General features: G+C 41.0%; 1 protein-coding gene across 13 annotated transcripts in view; it reads left to right on the forward strand.

Annotated features, from left to right (window-relative positions):
• RAD51B (RAD51 paralog B) overlaps positions 1-25,094 on the forward strand; it is a 379,242-nt gene that overhangs the window by 257,492 nt on the left and 96,656 nt on the right. For 3 of the 13 annotated variants that reach the window (XM_035540069.2, XM_035540068.2, XM_050711367.1), the window contains exon 11: positions 14,152-14,232. The exons of 5 other annotated variants lie outside the window; for them this stretch is intronic. In XM_035540069.2, the coding sequence (XP_035395962.1) occupies positions 14,152-14,232 (81 nt within the window). Of the gene's footprint in view, positions 1-11,105; positions 11,890-14,151; positions 14,233-16,253; positions 16,386-25,094 lie in introns of those variants that run through there. 5 more of the 13 variants (XR_007708436.1, XM_050711369.1, XM_035540070.2 and 2 more) reach the window with 4 other exon arrangements.

The raw sequence follows: 25,094 nt of genomic DNA on the forward strand, positions 1-25,094 counted from the left end.
GGTAATGTCCTGGTCAGAGATCAGACAGCAGGATCTGAACCTTAAACGTTCACATAGTTTAATCTGAATCTGGCATTTCTATGATTTTACATGCTGGTTCTTTTAGATTCTAGGTTTGTAAGTCTGGTGGTATTGGTGAAGTCATGGTTCAATGATAAGGTCCTGCTGCTAGTATCCTTAAAGAGACTTGTAAGCACTTACACATGAGAAGCATCTCATGAAGTTTTACAAAGTAAATATTGCGTGTTTTCTTCCCACACTTCAATGAGCATTATTTCTGCGGAGAGAAGCGAGCAAATCACATGCAAATGATTGTTTCAGGTAAGATGTTGACAGGAATTGCTACCTAACAAGACAGAGTGATTAGCAGAGTGGTGGTGGGTGGCCTTGTGCAAGAGAGGCTAGAGTTTTTGTAAGAGTTGAAGCTTATACGTTCCAAAGGGAAGCTGCATGCGAGGTAAGATGTCCCTAGGGCGACTGGCCGCGGGTTAGCTGGCGGGGGAGTTGTCCCTGTGTTGCGGTTTGAAGGATGTCGTAGAGTGCGAACAAGTGGAATCTGTCCCGCAGCAGGATTGCAAAGGCAGCTTTCCCATTCAGTCTTTGTTGTTTAATTCAGTTGGTGTCAGGAGGTGAGCACATTCAGGGCGTCTGATGAGAACAAGTGGATGGGTGTGGGAACTGGTGGGAAGCGGCAGCTGTCTGAAATGCCCAGGATTCTTTCTTCTTACTCAGGGGGTCCCATCCCGGGACCATTAAGCAATAGGCCATAAACAAAATTGATATCGGAAAATGTGGCTGGAAGCTCCTTGATTAGTGAGGGTGAATAGGGAATGAAAGACAAAGTGAAAGTGTGATTTAACAGTTCCACAAGCAATTTCCATTGCCACCTCTGAGGGATTAGGATGTGTGGAATAGGCTAAAAATGAGGAGGAGCTCCCCCCTTTTGTTCTGTGGGCCAGAGGATAATAAAACGGCAGGAGAGGCAGTGCGGCTAGTTAGGGATTTCACAGGCTGCTATTTGATGCAGTTTAAGGAGCCCTTTGCTATTGTTGCAGTTAAAATGGGAAGCGGAACTGTTCTCCATTCGCAAAAATCTCCAGCGTCCTCAGGAAGAGGGCTGAGAGCAAAAGGCTATTAAGATGGTAATGCTGCCCCATTTGGAGGAGTGTATCAAAATCCCCTTTGTCAGTGTAAATCGCTGCTCTGTTTCCCTGGTGTCTTTGCATCTCATGGCCCCAGTGCAAGCACAGAAGTGTTCAGAGGAGATCCTAGTGAAGGAAGACCTACTTCTCTGGTATTGTCAGAAGAGAGCTCCAGGTTGCCCAAGGGTGCCACGGAGAAAACTTTGCTTTTAAAAATTTCATGTGTTCAGGGATTAAAAGAATCCAGTTATTCACTCCTTTTATTTCTGCTTTCAGACTGGAGAAGTGAAATTTGATAATTGGAAAAGAGCGGCTGGTCAGAGATTTAGCAAGGAAAGTCAGCCTTTGGTCTGCTTTCATTGCTGCAGTACGGTCTGTGCAGTGGAGGAATGCAAACCCAAAAATACCCTCAGTTGCCTTTACATTGCAATGCAATGTCATGTGCTGCCACGCCACAGTGTGACTCTGTAGCGAACCTGAATTACAATTGGAAAATCCAGTCTGACAGATCTCTGTTTTGTAAAGCTTCTCCACTTAGAGAGGCAGATACCTGGACCTAAACACTGCAAAATATTAAAAGCTTTACTGTCTGCATGTGTATTCTGTTTAAGTACTTGTTGTTGCTTGGATATTGCTCCCTAATGCAATATGCTAGTTAAAGTGAATGACATGATTCTGTTAAGAAAAAAAATAACAACAACAACAACAAAAAAAAGAACAACAAAAAAGGTTTCAATCTATTTGTTCAGGGCTGCAAGTCATAGGATGATTTTTGTCATTGCCAGTGATATGAATTCTGTTTTGGGTTGGAAATGATTAGCTGATATTAGTATATCAGTCAGAGCAGATCATGGGCTGATCTTGCCCAGCTGTAGTTTCAGAGAAGCTGAATGTAGCAGCTACTGCGTTAGGGCAGCTGGACTGGCAGATGTGACTTACACGTGTACATGCATATCCAGAAAGAAGACAGGATAAATAAGCTGATGTCAGTTCTAAGTTGTATTCTGTGGGTGATCTTCTGATGCTGGGGAATAAATACAAGACAGCAACAGAACCTACCTACTAGCAACTGGCAGCTCAGCTGTCTGTGAAATAAGTCTCCTTCCATCTCACCTAAGTAAATACCCTCTGGTACTAAGAGGGTGGTGCTGCAAAAGACAACGGAATGTGCTTGCCAACTGGAGAGCCTACTGGGACTTTTCAGGGAGAGCTTTTACCAAGTGATTAACATTGCTCGTGACTGAAAGAACTCAAGCTCTGGAAACATAAGGCAAATAATATTAGTGAGCTAGGACTTGCTTTTGAGTAATGGTTTATTTTCAGCTTCATAGAGTTTAAAGACGAGTGGAATCAGGAGGTCACCCAAACTGACCCCCCATATTTCCTACATGCTTCCTTCAGATACCTGATAACTTATGATGCACTAAAGCATTTCTTCTAGGAAGGCATTTGCTTTTATTTGAAGGCATCCAGAAATGTGAGTTCCTACTTTGCCTTGACAGTGTTCTCCAGTTTTAGCTATCTTGCTGCTAAATGCTTGTTCTGTATTTCAGATTAGAATTTGTCTGCCTTCAGGTTTTGGTTTCAGTTCTTGTTATGACCTTCAGTGCTAAATAATGGAGCCCTCAAATTGTTGCAGTTTTTCATGAGTGTACATGACGTCAAGATTTATCCTTCCATGTTTCTGTTCTTCCATTTGAAAGAAATTTGTAACTGTCTGCAAACTTAACCTTCTGTGTCTCGTGCTGTCTCCACTCACTACCTCAAGAAAGGACGGAATAATTTATGCTGCCAAATTGAAGATTTGATTTGATTTCTGTCCCAGCAGGACTGATTGATTAGTTAGTTAGTTAATTAATCAGCCCTTTCTCCTTCCTGCCCTCTTTTCCACCGGACACGTGTCTGCGTGCACACAACACAACCTTGCCTGTGATGTCTTATTGAGGCAGGTGACTTCTGGTAGGTGGTACTGGAAGGAGAGTTTCTTAGGGGAAGAGATCTAGGAACAGCCAAATCTTGGGAAACCTTGTTACATTGTATTTCATTTGACACTAATGTAGTGAAAGAAGCTAATTTTGGTCTCAAAATAGCACAAAGTTTGGGTTTGTAGTGCAGCATGGCAAACAGTCTCCAAAGTGCTATAACTAATTTATGTGGCTGAAGCAAGTGAAAAGTGCCTCATTTTATTTTGTAAAGAAATGCTTTGGTAATGAGTAGCGAGGTAGAAAGGGAATTCTGAAAGAAAGGGCAGCATTATTTGTATTGTATTGTGTGAGTTTGAACAGTGAGAGACAATGATTTACTGCATCAAAAGCTTTCATTCAATTTAAGAACTGTAACTATAAAGTGACCTTTGTCTGGAGCAACATGGATATAATCTGTAAAATGAAGCAGGGTTGTACTTGATGTGTGAATGGGTGGAAGACAGATTAATGGGAATAAAGTTGTGCTTTGCTATTGAGATGGTAACAGATTTGCAGTGCCGCTGGTGATTTCCGGCCCTATTGGAGGGATAAAGATGAACTGATCATTGTTAGGATCTCTATGGGGTAGAACAGTTTTTGATGTATTCCCCACAGGACACTGAAAGACTCATGCTACTTGTAACAGGTTTATAATAATGAGAGCAAAAAAGCATGATCAGTTTGTAGGCTAGGTCCATCTTGACAATAAGGAATGTGAAAAAAATAAGACCTCCATCATTCCTTTGCCAGCAAAATCTCCCTATTGATATAGCTGACATAAACGAAAATTTCCAGATAGTTCTTGGCATTTGGGTGGAAAGGATTACTAAACCTGACCCAGGAATGCTGTTGACTTGGATGAGTGCATCCTCACTAGGTGGCTTTGTGGGAATCATTCAGTTCCTTTGCAGCTGCATTGGCAGAGCCTCGATGGAGTAGCCCAACTCTGTGGCTGGCACAGATATAAAGACAACTGAAAATGGTAATGAAGAGAGGTGGAGGGAATTTTTTTTAATTGTGAAGGAAGACTAGAGGTATCTTAGGTTTAGATCCAATAGAAACAAAACAAACCCCATCATTTCATTAAAGTTAAATGTTTTCCTCTGCAAGCATGCTCTTTCTAGCTGCATAGTAGATAGACAAGAGATCGGTAAAGTTTCTGGCCAAATTTGTTGCTGTGACTGTAACTTGCAAGAGGATGTTATACTGGATAAATCCAGTGTAGTACACAGTAGTGAAATACCTGCTTATTTCTGAATGCATACGTAAAGGCACTGAAGATAACGGTACAGCTTTCCTGCAGTGAATGCCAAGCATATCCCTAAATGACTTGCTAGATTGTAACCAAAGTGCCAGCATTTAATTTTTCTGAAGTTTCACTGAACGTAATATGAAAAAACTCAGTGCAAGCAGTGTGCCAAATCTGTTCTCATTCATGCAAGTGTGAATCAAAACCTATTTCTTCTGAGCCAGTGTTGTTAAACAAATGAGCTGAAGAATATAAGTGTATTTGCAAAGATTCAGTCTTTGTTCAAGACTGTCGTATACCACAGGCCTTCTGGGACAAAATGGTCTCACTTCAGAGAAATCTTGTCCTTACTAGTCTCACAGTAATGAATTCCTGATCAAAGTGGGTTGCTCCCCTGTGTTTTCAGCCCAGTGCTAAAGCAAATGGCCTTTTTTCCAAAAGGCTTTTAGCATAAGGAGTGAAGGTACGTGTTGATTAGAGGTAGTATCGGTGATTTGTGACATTATATTGTGCTGGGAACTGAATTTTCTCATAGAAGTCCAAGACTCTGCTATTGATTGCCTGATTTTAACATAGAAGATGTTACATCTTTCAGGCTACGGATTTGTAGAATAAGGACAAATGTACTTATAGTGGACTTAATGTTCTTAAGCAAACACATTCATGAGTAGGAAGCCAAGAGAATGTCCAAAAACATGTTTTTCAGCCAGAATAAAGTCATATGCTTTTGAGTGCATCTTACAAAGGCAAGAAGCAGTTAAGTCATACTGTGACGGATCCCTCTCTCACATAGGCATGACTACATTTCTTTTGCTGTTCTCAGAGTTTGTCTGTTCTGCCATTTCATCAGCATGTTTGGTGAAGCCATCACTACCTCATTTTATCTTGTAGAACAATAGTTAGCAATAGAGGACAATGACCCCGATGATGTAGCCTTTGTAGTATATCTACCATTTCTTTAGCTGTAGGACTCAATGTATTCTGCATGTTAAGATTTCTGAGCGTACAACTTAGCTGCCAAAGGGAACTGCTGGAAGCTGTGTTGTTCTCTGTGCTAGGGAGGGGAGAGTGGTGCAGAGATCCGGCGGTTTGCTCCAGTCTAAACCTGTACGTCTCCACAGCGCAATGCTCTGTAGATAGGCACATTTGAATAGCACTTCACAGAAACTAGAAAACTTTGCCCAAGGGGGCGCTTATTAGCACAGGGATAGCACTTGCAAACAAGATTCCTGCTGCTTTGGCCCCAGCGCTGTTTTTCTTTAAACTTTCTCTGTGTTTCCAGGATTAACACAGCTAGAACAACCTCAGATATCTCTGTATCTGATGCGTAGACTTGCCCTGTCTTTAAAATGGACTAACCACAAATTTGAATGATCTTATCACATAGGCTTAAATCTCTCCTGATAAGATGGAACAGGAATATATAGCACTTTCATGCAGACAGACAGGTGATAAACCCTCCCAACAAACAGGTTTTTACTTCAAAAAGTTTTTCTATTTACAGTCATTCCCTAAAATTAATAATGTTGGATGGTATTGTAAAGTTTTTTCCATAATATTCACCTGAACTTTTAAACAAATATTTGTCAACTGTATATTTGTACCCCCTTTTTGCTACATTTCAGTGTTCATGCAGGATAAGTATACAAGGTTATGTATTATCTGCAATTTTGTAACTATCCATGTAAATGTTGCTGTTTGTAAAAAGCAAATTTCCATATACTAATCAAGCATGGGCCATAAGCATTCTGGATATCTAGTAGAAAGCCAAAAAATAAACTACAGGAGACACATCCTATTAAAACAGACTGAACATTAGTAACAAATACATGCAAGAGACAGTACTATGATAAGCTATAAACCACTATTTACCTACAGAATTTATTGAGCAATTAATTCAGTTTACAGTAGATCTGAGTGTAATACTAGTTACATAATGTTAGTGATTGTTATGGCATTTCTCTTCATTGTATATGCTGTAATGAAACCAAAACCTGGCCCTTTGTCATTCAGTTTTGTGAAGACCCCTGAAAAATTTAGGAGATTAAATTTCAGGACTGGATTGAGTTAACTAAGGGTGACGGAGATGAGACAAAGGTTTGTTAGAGCATGATGTGTCAGCCCTGGTTTGCCACCTGAATAACTCTAGAGGGTCTGCCCAAGGTACAGCTGAGGCCAGGCACTGCAGACACGGCTGCATGGGTAAAGAGGCAGTGCAGGTAGAATATGCTAGAAATTAGCAGTTTTTCAGGAGATGTTATTGCTGAAAAATTTTGCTCTTTTTTCCACTGAATCTGATTTTCATTTAGATTTCCTAGCTTTTCCATTACAGAAACAGTGGCCAATATTAGCCCGAAGCCCTACGAAGGTGTGCTCCCCAGGAGCAGCAGCAGAGATGTGGAGAGTGACATTTCTAGGATATGTTGCATGACTATTGGAGTGCTGTCAAGCAGTCTGATAGTGCTATCAAGCAGTCTGATAGAGTGACTTCTCAAGAGTGCTATGTTCTCCTCTGGAAACCTCAGCTGGGATGTTCTCTACTGAGTGAGTAAGCTTAGAATAGGCTTATGACTTAGAAGGCTGATGTCCTGAGTCCTGAATGCCAAGCATTGCTCTCCCGTAGATGTTCTGAGTGTATTTTGGGATGAGACACTTTTGCTTAGTAACATATAGGAAAAAAAAAAATCATATTCTTCCTTCAGGCTGCATACATTTGATGGAAGGCATGTCAGCTTGGAACTGCACAGTTAAAACTAAGTCAGTTTTAATGAGCAATACCCTCCCTTTTACCCTTTTTTCCATATTTGTGCTGTGAGTGAATTACCCAGAATAAGCTATCAGTCAGGCAGGCACATATATTATAGCTGCTTGTTTGTAGCTTGTATCCTATCTGCTGGGGTCATTTGCTGGGGTTCACCGAAGAGCAGAACATCCTGTTTGCTTCATTTTCTTTTGTCTGTCCCACACCAACACAGGGAGAATATTCCTATATGTCTTTTCTTTTCTGCTCTGAAGTTGGATCACAGTACTCCTGATTGTGTTCAATAGCTGGAAATGCTGAGGATATCCGATTGCTGAGGTCTCTTATTTTAAACTCCACATGCCAGGAAAAGTATGTGGGATCCCACCAGCTTAGCACTGGAGGGTGCAGGATGCATCAACAGGAAAACCAAACAAAACATGAAGTGAAATTCATTTGAAAAGGGAAGGGACTCTTATACCACCCATCAGCAGTGTTTAAACTATTTGTATCCACACAATAGGCCTTTTATTTTCCTTCACTACTTCTAAATATGCAAACTATCTTAAATTGATTTTTAGATCTGCAGCTGCCACTAAAGTCAGTGGGAGCTGTAGGTGCTTGTTACCTTTGATAATCAAGCCAATGTATTCTAATATGATAGCAAAAGCCAAAAACGCTAAATTAGGGTGGTTGAAGCATAACTCTGGTAGTCCTGTAGTGTGATCCCAGCCACATTCATACTTAATACAGAGGCACAGCCTCATGCTGTGCACATCAGAGCTCAAAGGTATGTTGTTTCTTCTCTGCCTTTGAGTTTTCTCCCCCTGCATCTCTGTGGCCTTGCTTCATCACTGCCGTCCTTCCAACTGAGTAACACTGACTGGGAATCTGCTGGAATTTAACAGAGCTAACTTGCATTCATCCAGAATACTTTCCTTTCTACGTGAAACAGGTGTGCTCCCCATTTTTGTCTACAGTAGGCATTAGACTGCACTGGGGAGCAGGTGGTCACAGTGCTGACCTGGAGCCTTCCACCCACCATAACCACAGAGAGCACTCACGACCACCCCAGGCACAGTTTGCTTTGCATTTTGAAGATTTGCTGTGCCCTAGGAGAGGCTCCTAAGCTGTGGCCAGAAGTCAGAGCAAGGCCAGATTTCTCCTGTGTAAAATGAACTAAATTCCACTGTCAAGTCTGAACATGAGGAGAGAAGGGCGGCTCTCCAGCTGGCCCCAGCTGTCTGGGCTCAGCGAGGACACCGCGTGTTCCTGCAGCACTCAAGGGCACAGGAAACTCCGGAGTACAAATGCAATCTGCAGAGGGGTAAATGTGCTGACCCACCTGAGGGCTGCGGCCAACAGCGTGGCACTGATCAAGGCCAGCTTGCCTCACACTCAGTTCAAGACTGTCTCCCCTGCTAACAGATCTTTGCAGAGGAAGAGAGCAGGCTGAGGATGAAGCTGTCTGCCCGCTTTTGTTCCTGCCTTGTTTTGGGTATAGCTTTGCTTACTGGGGGCATGATTTTGTTCGCACTGTAAAGTAACAGAATGAAGCGGGCACATCTTGCTAAGCCTAAATCAGATATGAATGAAGGCAGAATATGTCAAGGAAGCAGTTATTACCACTGCCTTCACCCTTTCAGTCATTAAGTGTTAGCTGACACCTGTAAATGCTTTGGGTTGGGGTAGGGCTTCGGACCAGGTTTGGAAGGGCCTTGGACCAGTCTCACAGACTGAGCTAAAGGCAAGAAGAAACCCATTTTTTGGTCAAAGAGTGATTTCCTGCGTGATCCATGTAAATAGCTTAGTTACTGTATGCCTCAGTTTACCTGTCTGTAAGTAAATGATAATAATTGCCATACGGGTGCAGAAAATTAACCTTCCACTCCCACAGGTATCTGCAGCATGTCATTACAGAAACTGCAACCCATACCTAATATAAGCAAATGTGCACTTCAGGTACGGCTTGGGAAGTGGCCAGCAGGAATGGTAGACAGTTCCATACAAAATGCTGTTCTAAAATACATGTATTAGCTCAGCTGTCGAGAGCTGCATGACAGTTCCAGATGTTCCTGTGTTCAGAGGAGGGCTTTTTGTAAGTAGGAGGAGGCCAAAGGGATGGGAACTGACTGGTGGGTGATTGCCTGGAATTCTTTTCCCTAGTCCCGAATTAGGCAAGAGAAGTGGATGGTGAACCAGGACACTTTCTTTTCCCTTTGTCTGGATCAGGGTAGATGAAATCTATGTCTTGGCTATGTCTGGGTTGATGGTCCAGAGAAGATGGCATAGTTGTCATTAAATCTGTTCACCTGTCCTTCCCATAGCATGAAGAGTGAGTGATAATTCAGTAACTTGTCCAAAACAATTACTTGTCCAAGAAGAATAAAATTCTGCAGGAAAGCACAAATGATAAGTCTGTTGTAAACAGGGCTTGCCAGCTGTCTGTTTACAGATCAGGGGATATGGATTTTGCTGATGATCTAAAGGCATTTTTTGCTCATAAGGTAGGAGATGGGACTGGAAGGGGTCTAGTGCTAATGCTGATTTCAGGAAGTGTGTTCAGATGCCTGGGTATTTTTGAGGAAGTATATTCCAAGTCTAAACTCTGGTCTTCACATGCACTTCCTTGAATAGTTGCTAAGGATTAAGTTGTTTTGCTTTTCTTTGGTTTTGGTTTGTGTTTTTTTTGGTTTGTGTTGGGTTTTTGTTGTTTTGTTTAGTTTTGTTTTCCCCTAATGCTCAGAATCAGTAGCTTAACTGGTTCAGAGAAAGCTAGTTTAAATTGTCTTTTGTTATTGCTTGCACCCTAGACTGGGGTTTTTCTCAGTTCATTGGTTCTGTGTCAGTTTTTTCATAGTACCGCATATTGTTGGTAAAATAAGGAGGCTTTAAAATACAGGAAGTAGAGGTAATGTTGATCTTGAAACACCAGCAATTGAAAGGACCATTCAGGGTTTCCTTCAAAACAAAACCAAGTGGTAAGATAATGCTAACCAGGGCTGTGTGCCCAGGAGAGCATCATAATGAAGCATCCACTGTTATTGTTCAGCTCAGTGTTTGTTCTTCATGTGAACAAAAGGAAGGAAGAACTCTGCTATCAGGCTAGAGAGGAAGGAGCCTTTGTTGCCCTTGGCTACCCTAACTTTAAATGTGAGGAAGCACAGGGCACTGCAACATAACCTTTCTGCAGTATTAGACGGGGGAAAATTGATAGTTCAGGAGGTTAAGGGTGGACACTCTATTTATCTAAATAATAGGTTTCCCTTGCATGAAAGCCCCAAATCAGGTATGACAGTGCTAGTATTTTATTTAGGTCATGTGAGTCAGAGGTTTTAAGCCCTGGTTCCTCTGCTTTGCTGCTTCTCTGCTGTTCTGTTCCCCCTCTGCATCGTTGCTCACCATCAGGAACAGTAAGAGATGCCATTTCCTTATTGAGTATGGCAGGCACTGAGTGTCCTTAATGTAAAGTTCAGTCATGTTGCTGAAGCATCAGGAATGTATCTGCTCAAGACCGAATGAGCCACGCTTACTGTACTTTTCTGCTCCTGCTCCACCCACAGAGTTGTCTGCTGAAGTGGCAGAATCCCTGCCGTCCCTCTCCCCCTCCTTCAAGCCATGAGGCTGACATGCTGTCAGATTAATGAGGAAGTTTATTATGCTTAGAGCCATTGTTTCAGATCTTCAGATGACTCAGGCAGTGACTGTGCCATCAGCTTTGGCTGCCTGTACTCTTACTTTGGTTTGTCTGGTCCGTGTTCCATCTCTGTAAGTATCAAGGGACACTGGAAAAGCAGATTTTCACCCCAATAGAGGCAATGCCGTGTTGTTGAGGTGTTTGGGAAAAAAAAAAAAAAAAAAGTGTGTATTTTGATTCTGGTATAAAGGGTTCATTTCTTGTATTTGATGCTATGAATTTTCTGGGCCCAGAGTGAAAGAAGTTCACACATATTTATCAGTTTTGTCTTCATATTCAGTGTGCACCCACAGATTGACTTCTTAATTCACAGGCTGCCGTGGTGTATGTGATATACAAAATGCCATTTTCATACATTTATGGCAGAGACTATTTCCATAATTCCAAAATCTAAGGAATCTGCTTTCTTCTACCTGTAAGACATGAGTTTTGGAAGACTGCTTGTGAACTTTATGATACAATGGCTGCACAGAATATATGTCTTGTGAAGGATCTACCAACATCACTGTAGACAGAGCAAGAACGTTACTTACAGAAAATCATCTTATTTTGTTTAATGTAAGTGTTCTGAGGACATACTGATTTGACAGAGTGGAAGCATGTGGTAAGAATGCAAAGAGAATTCCATGAATCTACAGAGATGGTAAGTGTAAGGAATGTTCTTTGAGGGGTCTCAAGTATGTCAGTCACATACAATGTGGGTAAAGGCACAAGAATTAGGGCCAAGGTCAAATCAGATATGCTTCTTGTATGGCAAATACAGTTCTGGAGGTGATCAACTTGTGTGTAAAACCATGCTGGATACAGGAAGAAATAAAACAAATATTCGGTATTACATTATTGGTATTGTGGCTCTGTAAAACCACAAAGTTCAAGACAGAAAATGGAAAGAAAACTCTGAATGTCCTGGAAAATAAAGTTAAGAAATAAAATGAACTCAGACCACCCATAAGTAGCCTTCTGGAAATAGATTGATCTTTACTTCACATAGTAGATGTGAAAGCACAGTAAAGTGCTGGAAACACAGATGGAGCAGTGGGAGGAAGACTGCCCAGACGTAGTTTTTTTCATTACTGGCATCTTAAAGTGTGGTGGTTCTTTGAAGAAGAAAATCCAAGATTACATTTAGCACATCTTAGTCAAGCCCCACAGCAAGTATGCTCAGGTTACAAGTACAAATGTTTTGGTTTTGTTTTTCTAATTGCTAACCCTAGAAATTATTTGTTTTCTAAAAGCTAAAAAGAGTTCTTTCCTTCTCACATGTAATCATGAGTGGTTTTAACAGAATAAATCGTGTATTCCATGCCAGCTAAAACTGTTGTCTTCAATTATGCCAGTAATGGAGTTCTACGTGTGCAGTTACAGTTTTTATACTTGGGTGTTAAAATAAAACTGAAGAGGCGCAGAAGGAATAGTATCTGCTTTGTTTTTTTGTGTTTGTGGTCCATTTGCTGAACAGAGCTAGCAAGGCTGATTGAGGAGCTGACATCCAGCAGTGTGACTGAAGACAATAGATGAACTTCTGAGTACTGCCAGGGAACAATTATCCTGAATAAAGTAGGTGTCGTTTTGATGCATCTACAGTTAGAGCTGCCTTGCACTGTGAGGGGCTTCCTCTCCTTCCTAGGGTTAGGTGGCTGGGCAAAACCTCCTGTCGAATGAAACTCTAGGGCATTTCTCTGAAATGCCTCACCACTTCACCTGCTCTGAAGGGGAAAGCTATTTCTAAATACAATACAAATCAAAAGGTATCTCTTTGTCATAACAAAATCGGGGGGTGATTTACTCCTTTACCTTGGGTAGAAGCTTAGCGGAACCCACAGGAAGCTACCCTGGACCCAGGGAAGGAGACACAGTCTTCACATGGCTCCTGGAATTGGGTTTCGCATTTGGGGACTGGACTTGCTAACAGAATAGTTTGCAGTGGGAGACCCAGCTGAAAGCTGCCCGTGGACAGGGAGAAGCTTTTTATGAAAGAATCCTAGTAAAAAGGCTAAACCTGTTACCAGGAGGAAACTTTTTCAAATGAACAGATCTGGCAAAAGAAACAAGAATAAATAAGGCAGTGTTACTGCAAAACAGTGTTTCTTGAAGGAAAATGGTGTTGTTTCCACAAGCTAGCAACAGGCATATCAGTTACTGTAGGAGGAGTCCAGTGGCATCAGATAGACCCGTCTGGTTGTTTACTGGTAGGGATACATGACAGTATTTACAGTATTCAGGAAGAAGGGAGAGACTGAAGACTTCACTGTGTTTTATTAACATTCTCTTTCCAACACAAATCACATTGAAGAAGACAACAGATAAATCCTGATTTCACTTTATTAGTAGTTGTTGAGATATGCTTTTATTACGAGAAATGGGAAACAGATTACACCAGCAAACACATCTGGCCTCAGCCTGGCCTTCAAGTCATCCAAAAAGAAGCACGAAATATGGCGTTGTTTACAGCCAGGCACTCACAATCCCACACAGCTGCAGGGGTGAGAGGCAGCCGAATAAACTCTCAAGACAAGCTGACAACAGCTCCACTGCTGGGGTGCCCCTTTTACAGACGAGACAACAACAGATGAAGAAATCTTGAGAGTGACCCAGAGCAGTACTCATTAGTGAATGAAGCGCAGGCAGGAAATGGGACAAGATTCCTTTTGTCATAGTTTTTCACCCAGCTGTCCACCCGCCCCACAGCCACCCACATGCAATCAAGTCTAGTCCTAGTCCCAGTCAAACTCCAGAAAAGTTATACAAACAAAACCTCCAGTGATTTCATGCAGACCCCTTCCAAGTTACATTTGCCCCATTAGCAAAGAATGAAAAATTGGTGGGTTTAATACAGGCACGTTTATCACTGCAATTGAGATTTATTACAAGGGGTTATATTCAGGTAAAGCTGATCAGGATTGTGTAATTCCTCTTATGTCTGTCTGTCCATCCATTTCTCTGTGTATCTACTGTTTATTATTGATTACTAGCACTTTTACTATGTCTATCGTATTTCATTTGTATGGCAAAGCAGAGATTTTTATTTTATGTAAGTATATACTCTCTTGGTGTGTCTAAAACAGATGCATTTGATTCCCAAAATGTCAGCATTTGCACACAGAGCAAAAACATTTCTGGAGCTCTGAAATGGATTCTCTGAGGGATCAAATGCTATTTGGAGATTTTAAAATTATAATAACATAAACACTGCAGTTTCTTGGGATGTTTTGTTTGTAAGTACAACTCACTAAAAATCTTGCTCACGTGTTATTAAAACCCTTTTGTTTTTTTCTTTTCTTTTTCTTTTTCTCGTGTATTGAAAGTAGATTTTTACCTGTATTTCTCAGCTGGAGTTGAGTAACAGAATTCTTTTACAGACAACTCTGTAAAGGACTCTCCTTCTTCCAAGTGGCTGCCATTCTCTTCTTTAGCAGAACTGGGACTGCAGTGTGCTGTGAGTAAGTTGCACTTTATTCCCTTGCTGGTCGTAGTCCCTTCACACTTGACTTTGCTCCTCAGTGGCTGTTTTTAAATAGAGCACTTGTGTATGAGCTGTTCATGAGATTCCTCTGAAAGGAAACTTCTCATGTATCAGCCTCTGACTTTGAGCATCAAGAAAAATGAGGGTCAAATTTGCAGCTTACCATAATTATTTTTAAAATCATGAATTCACCCAGGCTTGAAATACAGTGTCCTGTGACTATTGTAGAGTGCCACAGTAACATAGAGTAGCCAGAGAATTCAAGTTAACATTAAAAAAAAAGAAAAAGCCCAACCCCTTCCCCCTAAAATGAGAATACTTTGAGATTGGCAATTGGCATTCTCAATTTTCAGATCCATAGTAGTATTGTATCATAGCACTCTATTTAAATGTGTTATTTAAGAAAAAAAGCACACAAGGAAATTAATTTTAAAAATGGTGCTGGGAGATCTGCACTCGCAAAAAAAACCCTGCCTGTTCTGAGATGGAGACTTATAGCACCCACCTCTCCTTTCCTTCTGTGTGACAGGAAGAAAAGAAACAAAGATGTCTACGCAGAGGGGTTTGATACCAATAATATGAAAAGTGTTTTGACCATATCCGTATTAATACTTGTGTGTAGCAGTACTGACAGCTTTATTGACAGTCGCATACGACTGTGGTCACAAGAAACAACACTAGAAGGAAGTGATTTTCTTCTGTCATTCTTTACCATGGTGGGAAGCCTTCTGAGCTGATGCACCATACCAAAAATAGTTGTCCCATTTACCTTTTGTAGCAGACTAGTTTACTCTTCTTTTTCATACTTGTTAATGCTATTCTAGACTGTGTTTTCTGGACAAAAGAAAAAACAGTATTGCATTTCATTTGGTATGGGTTTCATTTTGTCTTTCACTTATCCTGAGGAGCCCAGAACTGGTTGTTCTAGAGGACAACATACCCATGCCCCTTTTCTATAGCCTTGTCCCCCAAGGTACCTCAGCACTGATCTGAGGCAACTCTCTTGAAGCTCAGCACCCCTTTTTAGACCTCCCACTTGAATCAGTCCACATGGGTATCATGGCAGTCTTCCATGCTGATAAATATCCACAAGGAGCCTGTGTAAGAAGACCAACTTGTTCCACCGGATGCCAAAGAGATACGAAGAGGTCACAATTGCTAATCACCATGATTTTACGTTTAACTGGGAAAGAATGCTGCAAATTATCAGAACAGTCTTAGAGGCATCTGGTTTGCCACTTTTGGAGCCTTATTACTATCTCCTGTGCTGTCGAGATGGTAATGGTCGCTATCAGACATTACTGCATCTCCTCTTACCAGTGTGTCTGGGCACAGTATCACTAGAGCTTTTAGTTGTGTATTTTTCCCCCCACAGCTCTCATTTCTCATCTTTATTTGAATCACAGGCTTGTTCAGCAGGTCAGCTAATGGAGAGCAGATCTTTTACTCGTTCTGGTTCTTTTTTCCCCTTTTCCCTCTATTTATATAACACACAATTTGTAATCTTTTTAAAACCAAAGAAGAGAGAAGTCTTGAGTTCATCTAGATTAAAATCAGCTGCAGCCTATTAATGGACTCAGCCCAAGACTGAGACTTTAGGAAACAAAAACACTGGACTAAATTAGACTGAACTGGCCTCTGTCTCCTGGTGAGGGGATTCATATAGCGAAAGGAAAGGGGAAAAGGGGGGTAAAGGGAGAGGATCTCCATGTGGTTTTAATTCATTTTGATTCTTTTCCTGAAGCTAATTTACCCAACACAAAGGCTCTGTAGTGGGCAGCCAGCTTTTTAGAAGTTTGGCTTTCACTGATAAACAACTCAATTCCTGTTCTGAAGGTCTGAGATAGCTCAGACCTGTGTGTAATCAACAGAGGTTTAATGTGGATGTTTTGGTACAGGGTATTTCAATTACATATTAGAGTTCTTTCATCATCTGTCAGATTGTATCCTGAAGATTCTCGGATAATTGATCTAACTCCTCCATTCATTCCTCCCCAGAAACAGACAGTGAATTGTCTCATTGAAGAATCGGATCAGCAGAGAGATGGGTCTGTCTCGCCACAAGTACTTCCCCGGCGTTGTCAGAAGGCAGTACTTGGCTTGTTCTGGGCATAGGAGACTTTGCCACCGTAGTGGAAACTCTGTTTTCTGCTAAAGGGGAAATACTAGAATGTTCTATTCATCCCCTTTGCTATTAAATCTTTTTTATTGCATTCTTTGCCCCATTGGTGTGCGGGTAGTCCTCTAGCAACATACAAGAAATTATGTCTTTGCCCTAAAAAAGCCAGACGGTGGGTGGGGAAGTGAAGCAAACAGTAAATCATTAGCTGGAAATGACTTGAGTGATTGTTAGGCACAGACAGTCTTTGGTTACAGTTTGCATGTACATAGTGACGATAACTTGTAATCTAAGCAAAGCTAAAAGGCAAATGGGGAGATTAATGGTGGGCTGGAGGAGGGAGTGGAACCAGGCCTTGAGAGGGAGGGTTAGCTGGGGCAGGATCTGTGGGTGTATGGTTTTACAGTACTTCAAGCCCATGTGCAAATACGTGTTACGCTAAATGAGTGTATGTGGGACATCTATTGCTGGCTGGCTAATGAACCACAACCATCAGCAGCAGTTGTTCGCTGCTCTTTTAAATGTGGCCTATGAATGAGTAATATCAGAGGAAATACAGTTTTTAGGCTGTGGTCAGAAGATACCTGACTTCAGCTGCTAATTGTTACCCAGTTTTGTGTAATAGTGGACAAATGATTTTCTCATGTCCTGTTTTTAATCGTCTTTTCTAATTTACAGAGATCGAGATGTTCAGCAACATATGTAGCATGCTCTATTTCTACATTGTTGAAGGCCATATATACATACGTAGATAATCCAGGTATTGCCCAGTTATCTGGAAAGCCTTGCGTTGCCTTCTCTGGGCACAGTTTTCCAAAGTGAAATTTTGCATTTTCTTGGCTTTCCTGCTTAAGAATCAAAGTTTTAAATACTCACATAATACTTTACAGTTTGCTTGACTTAAATAATTTACCACATCAGTAACAGCTCATCTGGAGACTAGGTTGAGCAGGACCTAGGTTATCTCATGGGATTCTCGTGTAGTCCTTCCTCCTCCTGACCACATGCTGTACCTCCCCTCAGGACCCACTAAGGTGCTCTGTAAGCAGAGCAGAGATGCTACGGAGCTTTGGGGAGTTAGACTGTTTTTAAGGATAAGTCAAGGATAAATCAATGATGTGCCAGTGCTGTGAAACTATTTAATATGAAATTGAACTACTGGAAATCGTCTTAGCAGTTCCTGCCTGTATTTTTTATTGCCAAAACTTGAGGCATGATATGGCTGAAAAAAAATGACCCAAAGCCTTTTGGATACTGTGAGGTTCTTCCACTTTCTCTTAGGCCTTCCTCAAACACACTTATAAACAAACTGACCTACTGTCCTTTTAAGTTACTTTGTTTTGTTCTTTTGCTTTTATTCTAATAGTCAGTAAGTCTTATTTGTCTAATGTTTAGTCAGATTGCTTCCTCCTGTCTCTCCAAAGAGCATTAGATACTGAGGACTCCAACAGAGGTAGTTAAAGGTCTATTCAGAAACAACTGGAAGTAATTAGCCATCTAGAACTTGGCCAGTAATAAGGTGTGGTTAAAGGATGAGCTGAAATCCTATCCATCTGCTTAATGGGGTTCAGAGTTTTATTTTAAGGGTTAAGATTACCTATCAGTAATTTGAGAGAATAAACCCATTTTGGATGGTTTTCTTTAAGAAGAAACCTGTTATTGGTATTCTTTAAAAAAAAAAAAAAACCAACTTGATGCTTTTAGTGTTCTACTTGCTTTGAGTGACAGCTAACAAAATACCAAAGAAATAACTACAGTAGTTTAATGTAGTAAAAAAGGGTCTATTTAACATTGGTTTATAGTCAGACACATTAGGATCTTCATATGTTGAAAGGGATACCATACTCATCCTCACCTCAACTCTCCTAGGCAATTGGTTGGGGTTCATCAGTTCTGCTCCTCTCAGAGCAGAGCTGCCATGTTCTTTGCATTAATCTCCACATTTGGGGCATCTGTTCCCGTGATTCCCTTTGTCTTGTGAGGTCCAGACCCTGCTCAGCCTGTGCTTTTTTTGCAGTCTTTTGTTTTTAGCAATTGTTAAACAAAGAGGTATTTAACTGTTGCCTTATTTAGCTTGAAAGGAAGTGTAGTGTGAGATCTACTAGTTTCAATAGGTTTTAATCCAGCCCATATTGAAAAGCCACAGTCTCTTTCTTCCATTGATTCAAAGCTGAAGAAACCACGTTTGTTCAAACAAAAACCTCTGGGGAGAAGGATGGGTTCAGACAGTCATTTCAAGGCATAAAGCTATGATGGGGAAGTTATTTTTGAGAAACCTGTTTTAGTGCGATTGCAAAGTCAGACAACTTACTATATTGCTTACTCTGGGGTCACAAGGTTAAAGTTGTCTTCACAACCGTAAAGCTAGAAAGATGCTTTTGAAGAAGAGATATTTGACAGTACAATATTCCATGAAAAAATTTTTACCTTGATATTCTACTCTCAACCAATTTGATCCTTCTCTGTCACACAAAATAGGACATCAGTAAGGTCTTGATCCTGGAGGTTCCCAGGGATGTGACCTAGCAGATGGGATGTGTTACCTCTGAGTACCTGCACTAGACTAAGTTCTAGTTACCCTTGCACTATTAAGGGCCTGCAACACCTTTGCTGATATTTTACCCGTAGAGAGGAAAAAGGTCACGATTTTCCAGTTTTCACCTACAAGAAAATGTCGAGAGAGACATCCTGCTTTTGTGTTCTTCTCGTGGTCCTTTAGCTGGCTGCACAAGAGCATGTGCAGTCACACACGCAGCTCAGTGCCCTTGTGCAAACTTGCCTTTATGTGAGTCAGAGTGAGCTCCATTCCTCTGGTCGGGTGGCTGTTAACAGAACAGGAAGCAGGGCCTGTTGGGAGGATTTATTTTAAGAATCTGTTGTACAATTTTGGTTCCTTTCGGCTGCAGTGTTTGTTGTCGGCATATGGCTGTTCTCTTGGGGATGCTCTGAGTGAGCTGCACGGCTGTCATTGTTTCTCATTTGCCTTGCTGTGTTTCAAACTTATGTGTGGTTTCAGAGTGCTCTGCTGATCTACCAGGTCAAGCTCCCTGGGTGCTGATTCTCATGTGGTAACCATCACCCCAGCCACCGTCAGACTTATTTGACTTTATTTAAAACTATTCCTGCTACTATACCAGTTTTTTTACCATGAAACATCTGTTCTTCAGGGAGCTTCTGCATGTACAATGCTTTGGGGAAACCGTGTACAAAACTTCAGTAAAAAGGTTTGTGAATAAAAGGCAGAATACTGTAGAGGAACATTCTGTAATATGACATGGGTGGTTTTGTTTTTTTTTGTGTGTGTGTGTTGTTGTTTTTTTCAGAATTACCATTAGGAGGACCTTTTGTAGTCATTGCAATACTTTGTATGCGGCATAATTTTTTCTGAAGTGAGATGGTGTTATTATATAGAGGGCTTCAAGCAGTGAAGTTGTCCTTAGCATAGGAGTTTTGCTGCTGGTCTCTCGTAGCTCTTGGGGAATAGGCCATGAGTTGTTCTTTATCACCACTGTCTGGTGGGTGAACAATGCATTTTGAGTCATTTCTGTTATCCTCATGCAAAATGGTGGATAAAGAATGAAGTTACTGGCTTCAGTCATAAGCCATTTTTAAGAAAACTAAGATGGCTTACTCTGGTGCATTTTCCAGGAGTTGGACACATCATTCATTGCTCTCAAGACTTTCACGGTGGGCAGCACTTGTGGGCCTTCCGTACCCACAGGCTTCCAAACAATATAGGCTTCTTAGCATGGTTCAAATTCGCTTATACTCTCTGTCTTCTTGCAATACCTTCCACAAGAGTTTCCTTATATTATCAGGTTATTTGTTTCTCGTCCTTAATTACTGCCTCTAAAAAAGCATATTGTTTGGAGAGAAACAGGCCCATCAATAAAGGCAGAAATTGAAGGACAGTTGGCTGCGCTAGAGCTCTGAGAATCCAGAAGTGCTGTTTTTCTGAGTGTACTTAGCATTTTGCTTTGATGCTGTGGATCCTGTACAGTGAAGGGTGAATACAAAAGTAGAATATTGGTACTAGCCCAAAATTTCAGATGTTTATCATGTGATAGCTGAATTTCACATACCTGCAAAGCTGGGCCTGGGAGTCTACAAGAAAAGTTTTCTTTCAAGATTTTTGCTTTGATTTGGGTTGGATCTATACAGAAAATGTCTTGTGGCATATTATTTACATTTTCACAGCTTTTTTCACCATCAGGAGATAAAGTTCCTGAAGTTCTGAGCCAGCAGAAGGAGGTGAAATAAGGTGGAATATGATCGTGTAGACAATTCCACACATGTTCAGATGTTTAGTGTTCAGATTTTTGCCAAGTTTGAATAAATGTTTGGGCTGGCTCTGATGTCATCCAGAGTGATTCATCTGCTTCTTACCGTCTCTCAAGTGGGTGAATCACATTGTATATCTCCAAGACACACTATCAACATACATAGACAGAGATGCACTAGAAAACTCACTGTCCTGAAGTCAAACCCTTTCCCTCTGAATGACAACTAGCAGATACGTGGACATGTACTTTCCTGGTTTTCTGCATAGTCCACCTTTGATTCCCTCTACCTAGAGAAAAGGTGAGGCGTAGAGGAGACCAAGCTAGCCTGTCAGAAGTGTTTCTTTCCTGATACCAAGCGCCAGAGTTAGGAAGATTATTTTCTCCTTCCTCCCAAGTCCCCTGGCTCTTCTTTTTTTTTTCTTTCCTTGGCAGTATCCATTGGAGGAGACAGTCCTGTTTCGGACAAAACCTTGTTTCATTTCCCTCCCACCCCCTCTTTCTTTTTTTGTCCTAGACGAGAAAAGTGCATCATTTGAGGAATAAAAATCAAGTTTCTATTTCTACATCTGCTTTTCTCCCCAGGCTTTTATCTGTTGACTTGACTGATTTGCAGCCCTTCCTTCCCCCCTTGCTGTTAACTAATGGACTTTGGTACTAAGCCAGCCTTTCAGTGCACACCACCATGCCAACGAGAGTGTGTGCAGCTATTCTGTCTGCTTCGGAAGGCTACAGATGCGGCCAGACCTAGAACAATTCCTGTATTGATCCCGTGCTTGTCAGTTAATCCGTCATAAGGCATGGGAATCCTAGCCCCTTCCACATCTGCTTGCATAACTGCAGGGGGAAAACCAATTCTCTGAAGCTCTCACCAGGAAACAAGAAAGCAAAGAGAAATGGGAGCTTGCTGGGAGAGAGGTCTGCAAAGCTGCTGGGCCGGCGGGCCGTGAGATTGCCTACCTGCTCCACCCTTTCCCCCCCTCTCCTTTTCATCCTCCTGCAGGTCAGCAGGATCAGGTTTATGTTAGCGAACCATGAAGCTTATCAAATAAATGCTGCAGCAGCAGGTGTTTGGCTGTCTCCACAGGCCAAGTCTAACAAGGTTGATATTGTGTCTGTGGCCAAAGTAATGCAGTAATTACTTTTCTGGGCTTGGAACCCCCTAGAGGTTTCTGGGAACCAGTTAGAAAAACAAACCTTACTAAGAGCAGGGGATTTTTAAAAAGAACAGTAGTTCTGCCTGTGCCAGAGGAGAGGACAGGCGCCCCGAGCGCAGTGCCCGCTTTTCCTTTAGCTCGCCTCACGCCGCTGGGGCCGGGGCAGAGGCCGCGTGCTCAAGGGTGGCTGCTTGCCTCTGGGCAGGCATCTCAGTTTGGCCCAAAGTGCCATGTGGGATGGCAGCTGCTTTCTGTAAAGACCTGAATGTGGTGCAGCAAGAACAAACCCCGGTTAGGGGGCCCTTCGGTGCTTGCAATTCCAGTGATACAATTCAATTTGACTTACAAATTAGGAGTTATACAGCATAGCTTTCCCACTGCTGTGTGTTTGTTGCTTTTGAGCATTTCTCTCCCAAGCTATGAGTGCAGAAACTAAGGTTCTGACAGTGATGCAGCCTAATTTCACTGAAGGATGAATGTGATTGCAGAGCACAGCTCTGCTGTGCCGTACCCCTTTGTCTCAGGTAATCTGTCCCAGGCCAAGGAGGGGAAAGTTAAAACAGGGCCACACAGCGGTGGCATCTTGAGGCAGCAGTCTTCATCGTTACTTTTGAGATGATATTGTTCCTTTAGGCTAAAGCCCCTTCTGTGAAGCTGATTACTGCAGATGTTAATGCTGGAGTGGAACAGCAAGAGTCTATTCAGGACTGAGGTGTATGGCAAGGTCAGAAAGAGGCTGAGGCATGTTAGGATTGGTGTTGTGGTGGCAGAGCTGCGTATGAGAACCTCACACATGACTTATCAGTGTTCACCTGAGTGTAACCAGACATGAACCAGAATGTATTTGCTATTAATATTACAGCAGTGATTTTTTTTAAAACTTTTGTAATTAGAAGAATGTGCCAGCTTGTGCGTATGTGTGTGTTCTGGCAGGGGAACGATGCAAGTGCTTACAGTTTCCATATGAAAGCGAGAGCATGCCTTTTCTAGGCCCCAAACAGTTACAAAAGTACCTCATAAAGCTCAAGAAATAATGGCAAAGAAGGAAACAAGTGGCAGCAGATTAGGCCAAGATATTTTATGTACTGTGATATTTTGTGTAGTCATCTGGAAAGAAACAGAAGAGACCTTTTGAAGATCATTGATTGGAAACAATCTTTATTACTGATCAAGTTCATCTTTGTCAAAAGGATGGTTATTTAAATATTAGGCATCATTTACTCCCTGGCACGAAACTGATTCAAAGACTTGACCTGATATATCAGCTGCTAAATGGCGCATTAGATTAGATAAGGGAGTTGGAATGTATTTGATGTTAATATTACATCCCTACATACCATCTAAAATCTCTCTTCATTTATCGTCTAATGAAATATATTACCCCAGTATAGGATGTCATCTGTGTGCTCTGTAGAGTCTTCTGAAGGATGGGGATTGGCTTGGATATTGCTTTTGCTTTTACTAAGCAAAACTATTTTTACTATTTTACTAAGCAAAACTATTTACTATTGGCTATACAGAAATGAAAACACATTGAAGTTTTCAGGAATTGGTAATGGACAACAGAGTTCTCACCTAATAAGTGTGCATTTAAATCTGGGCTATATCAGAAAGAAGAAACTAGCGTGAAGAGAAATAATTTCTTTCCATTCTTTAATGGAACATATTATTTCTGGCCTTTTAATATAGAGATTAACAACATGAATGGAGTTACATGAACCCCTGCAAAGACTCTCTTCTTAAATAAAATAGCTAATATTGTCATTTTTCATCGGATTCCCAAAACAGGGTAATGGTGTGATCTACTTGGTAGGATGAGAAAAGTAAAGAATTTGCTTTAGCGCATTTATCACTTAAATCATTCTTTTTTTCCTTGACTAGGAAGTTCTATTCCTCTGTGGCCCAGACTCATCAACTTTTTTTTTTTTTTTCTGCCCATTTCTGCTCATGGTCAAAACAGTTAAAATCTTCAGAATTCTTCTTCAGGCCTTAATACACCATGTGATTTCTGACCCCACTAGAACTCAGATCTCATTGTAACATATATGACAAGGAGGAGTGAGGAGGAGTGATTAACATTTTAGATATCATGTAGCTTTTCATGGTATTTTGTAAGCCTGTGATGAATATCAGTAGTTGTTGTTGATCACTTACTAACATAGTATGTGCATATATTTTGTATTTGGGAGCCAATACTGATGTGACTGTGAAGTATGCAGAGAGGTTGCCTAAGCAGAGGTTTTGTTCTGGTCAGTATTGCATATAAAGCTTTTAAGTATAATTTGAACATTCAGTGTTGCTTGAATGGCTTGTCATATCCCTCCCAAATGCTTTTGCATTCCCAGCATGGACAAATTTGTTTTAGTGACCTGCTTTCAATTAAAAAATGATAAAATGGGCCCTTGACATGTTTATCATGAACTGTTTTCAAGTGCTCATATATTCCGAAAAGTAAATCTGAGGCAATAGTTGGAGGCGCTTACTAAAACATGCAGATACAAACTCTTAGAATAAGAATTCACTGGGGAGTCTGTCTTGAACAACTGCTTGTGCAGAATAGCTTCTTGTCATCCTCAAGACAACTGGTTACCACTGTGATTTAATATCTCTGGAGATGGTGAGACAATTTTTAGGAAACATATTCTGCAGAAAATTACTTAGTACTAATAAGTTAGTCTGATTAACCTTGGGAATGCATACAAAACTATTCAGTGCTTACCGTGAATGGTGTGAGACTCAGTAGAAATTTGAGTTCCTGTATTTAAAAGACTCAAATAAAATTTCAGAAAGTTCTAGATGGAACGGTGAAAGTTTCCCTGTTGACTTTTTTGAGTCTAAACTGTCTTATAAATTGATCGTGCTGTTCATGCTAAATACCTAGGAATTTTGACATCTATTATACAGACAATATATGAAGTCTGTAGTATTAGTAGGAAGCCCAGTGTATCTGGAAAACATATAATCCAGTGTTCCTTGTTAAACTATTGAGTCTGTCTGTTTTCCTCTCCTTCTGAAGTTGTCTTGCTCAAAACTCTCGCTTCAGTCTGTTTTTCTTTGGGTATCTTTTCTGTGCTAGTTTTTAACGAAGTGGCAAGGATATTAAAATATATCTATCAATCTGTATGTATATGTGTATATTTTAGATATATATGCATTGGTAAGACTTAAATAAATAAAATTTTCCTTATGCTTTTTAGAATGGTGGTCTTAGGCCACTGGTAAGATTCCTGTTTCCCAGTCCTTTAATACGTTGTAAGTTTAATCAAGATGTATCAAGGTATAC

This window comes from Cygnus atratus, chromosome 5 (assembly GCF_013377495.2).
Source record: "Cygnus atratus isolate AKBS03 ecotype Queensland, Australia chromosome 5, CAtr_DNAZoo_HiC_assembly, whole genome shotgun sequence".
NCBI lineage: Eukaryota > Metazoa > Chordata > Aves > Anseriformes > Anatidae > Cygnus > Cygnus atratus.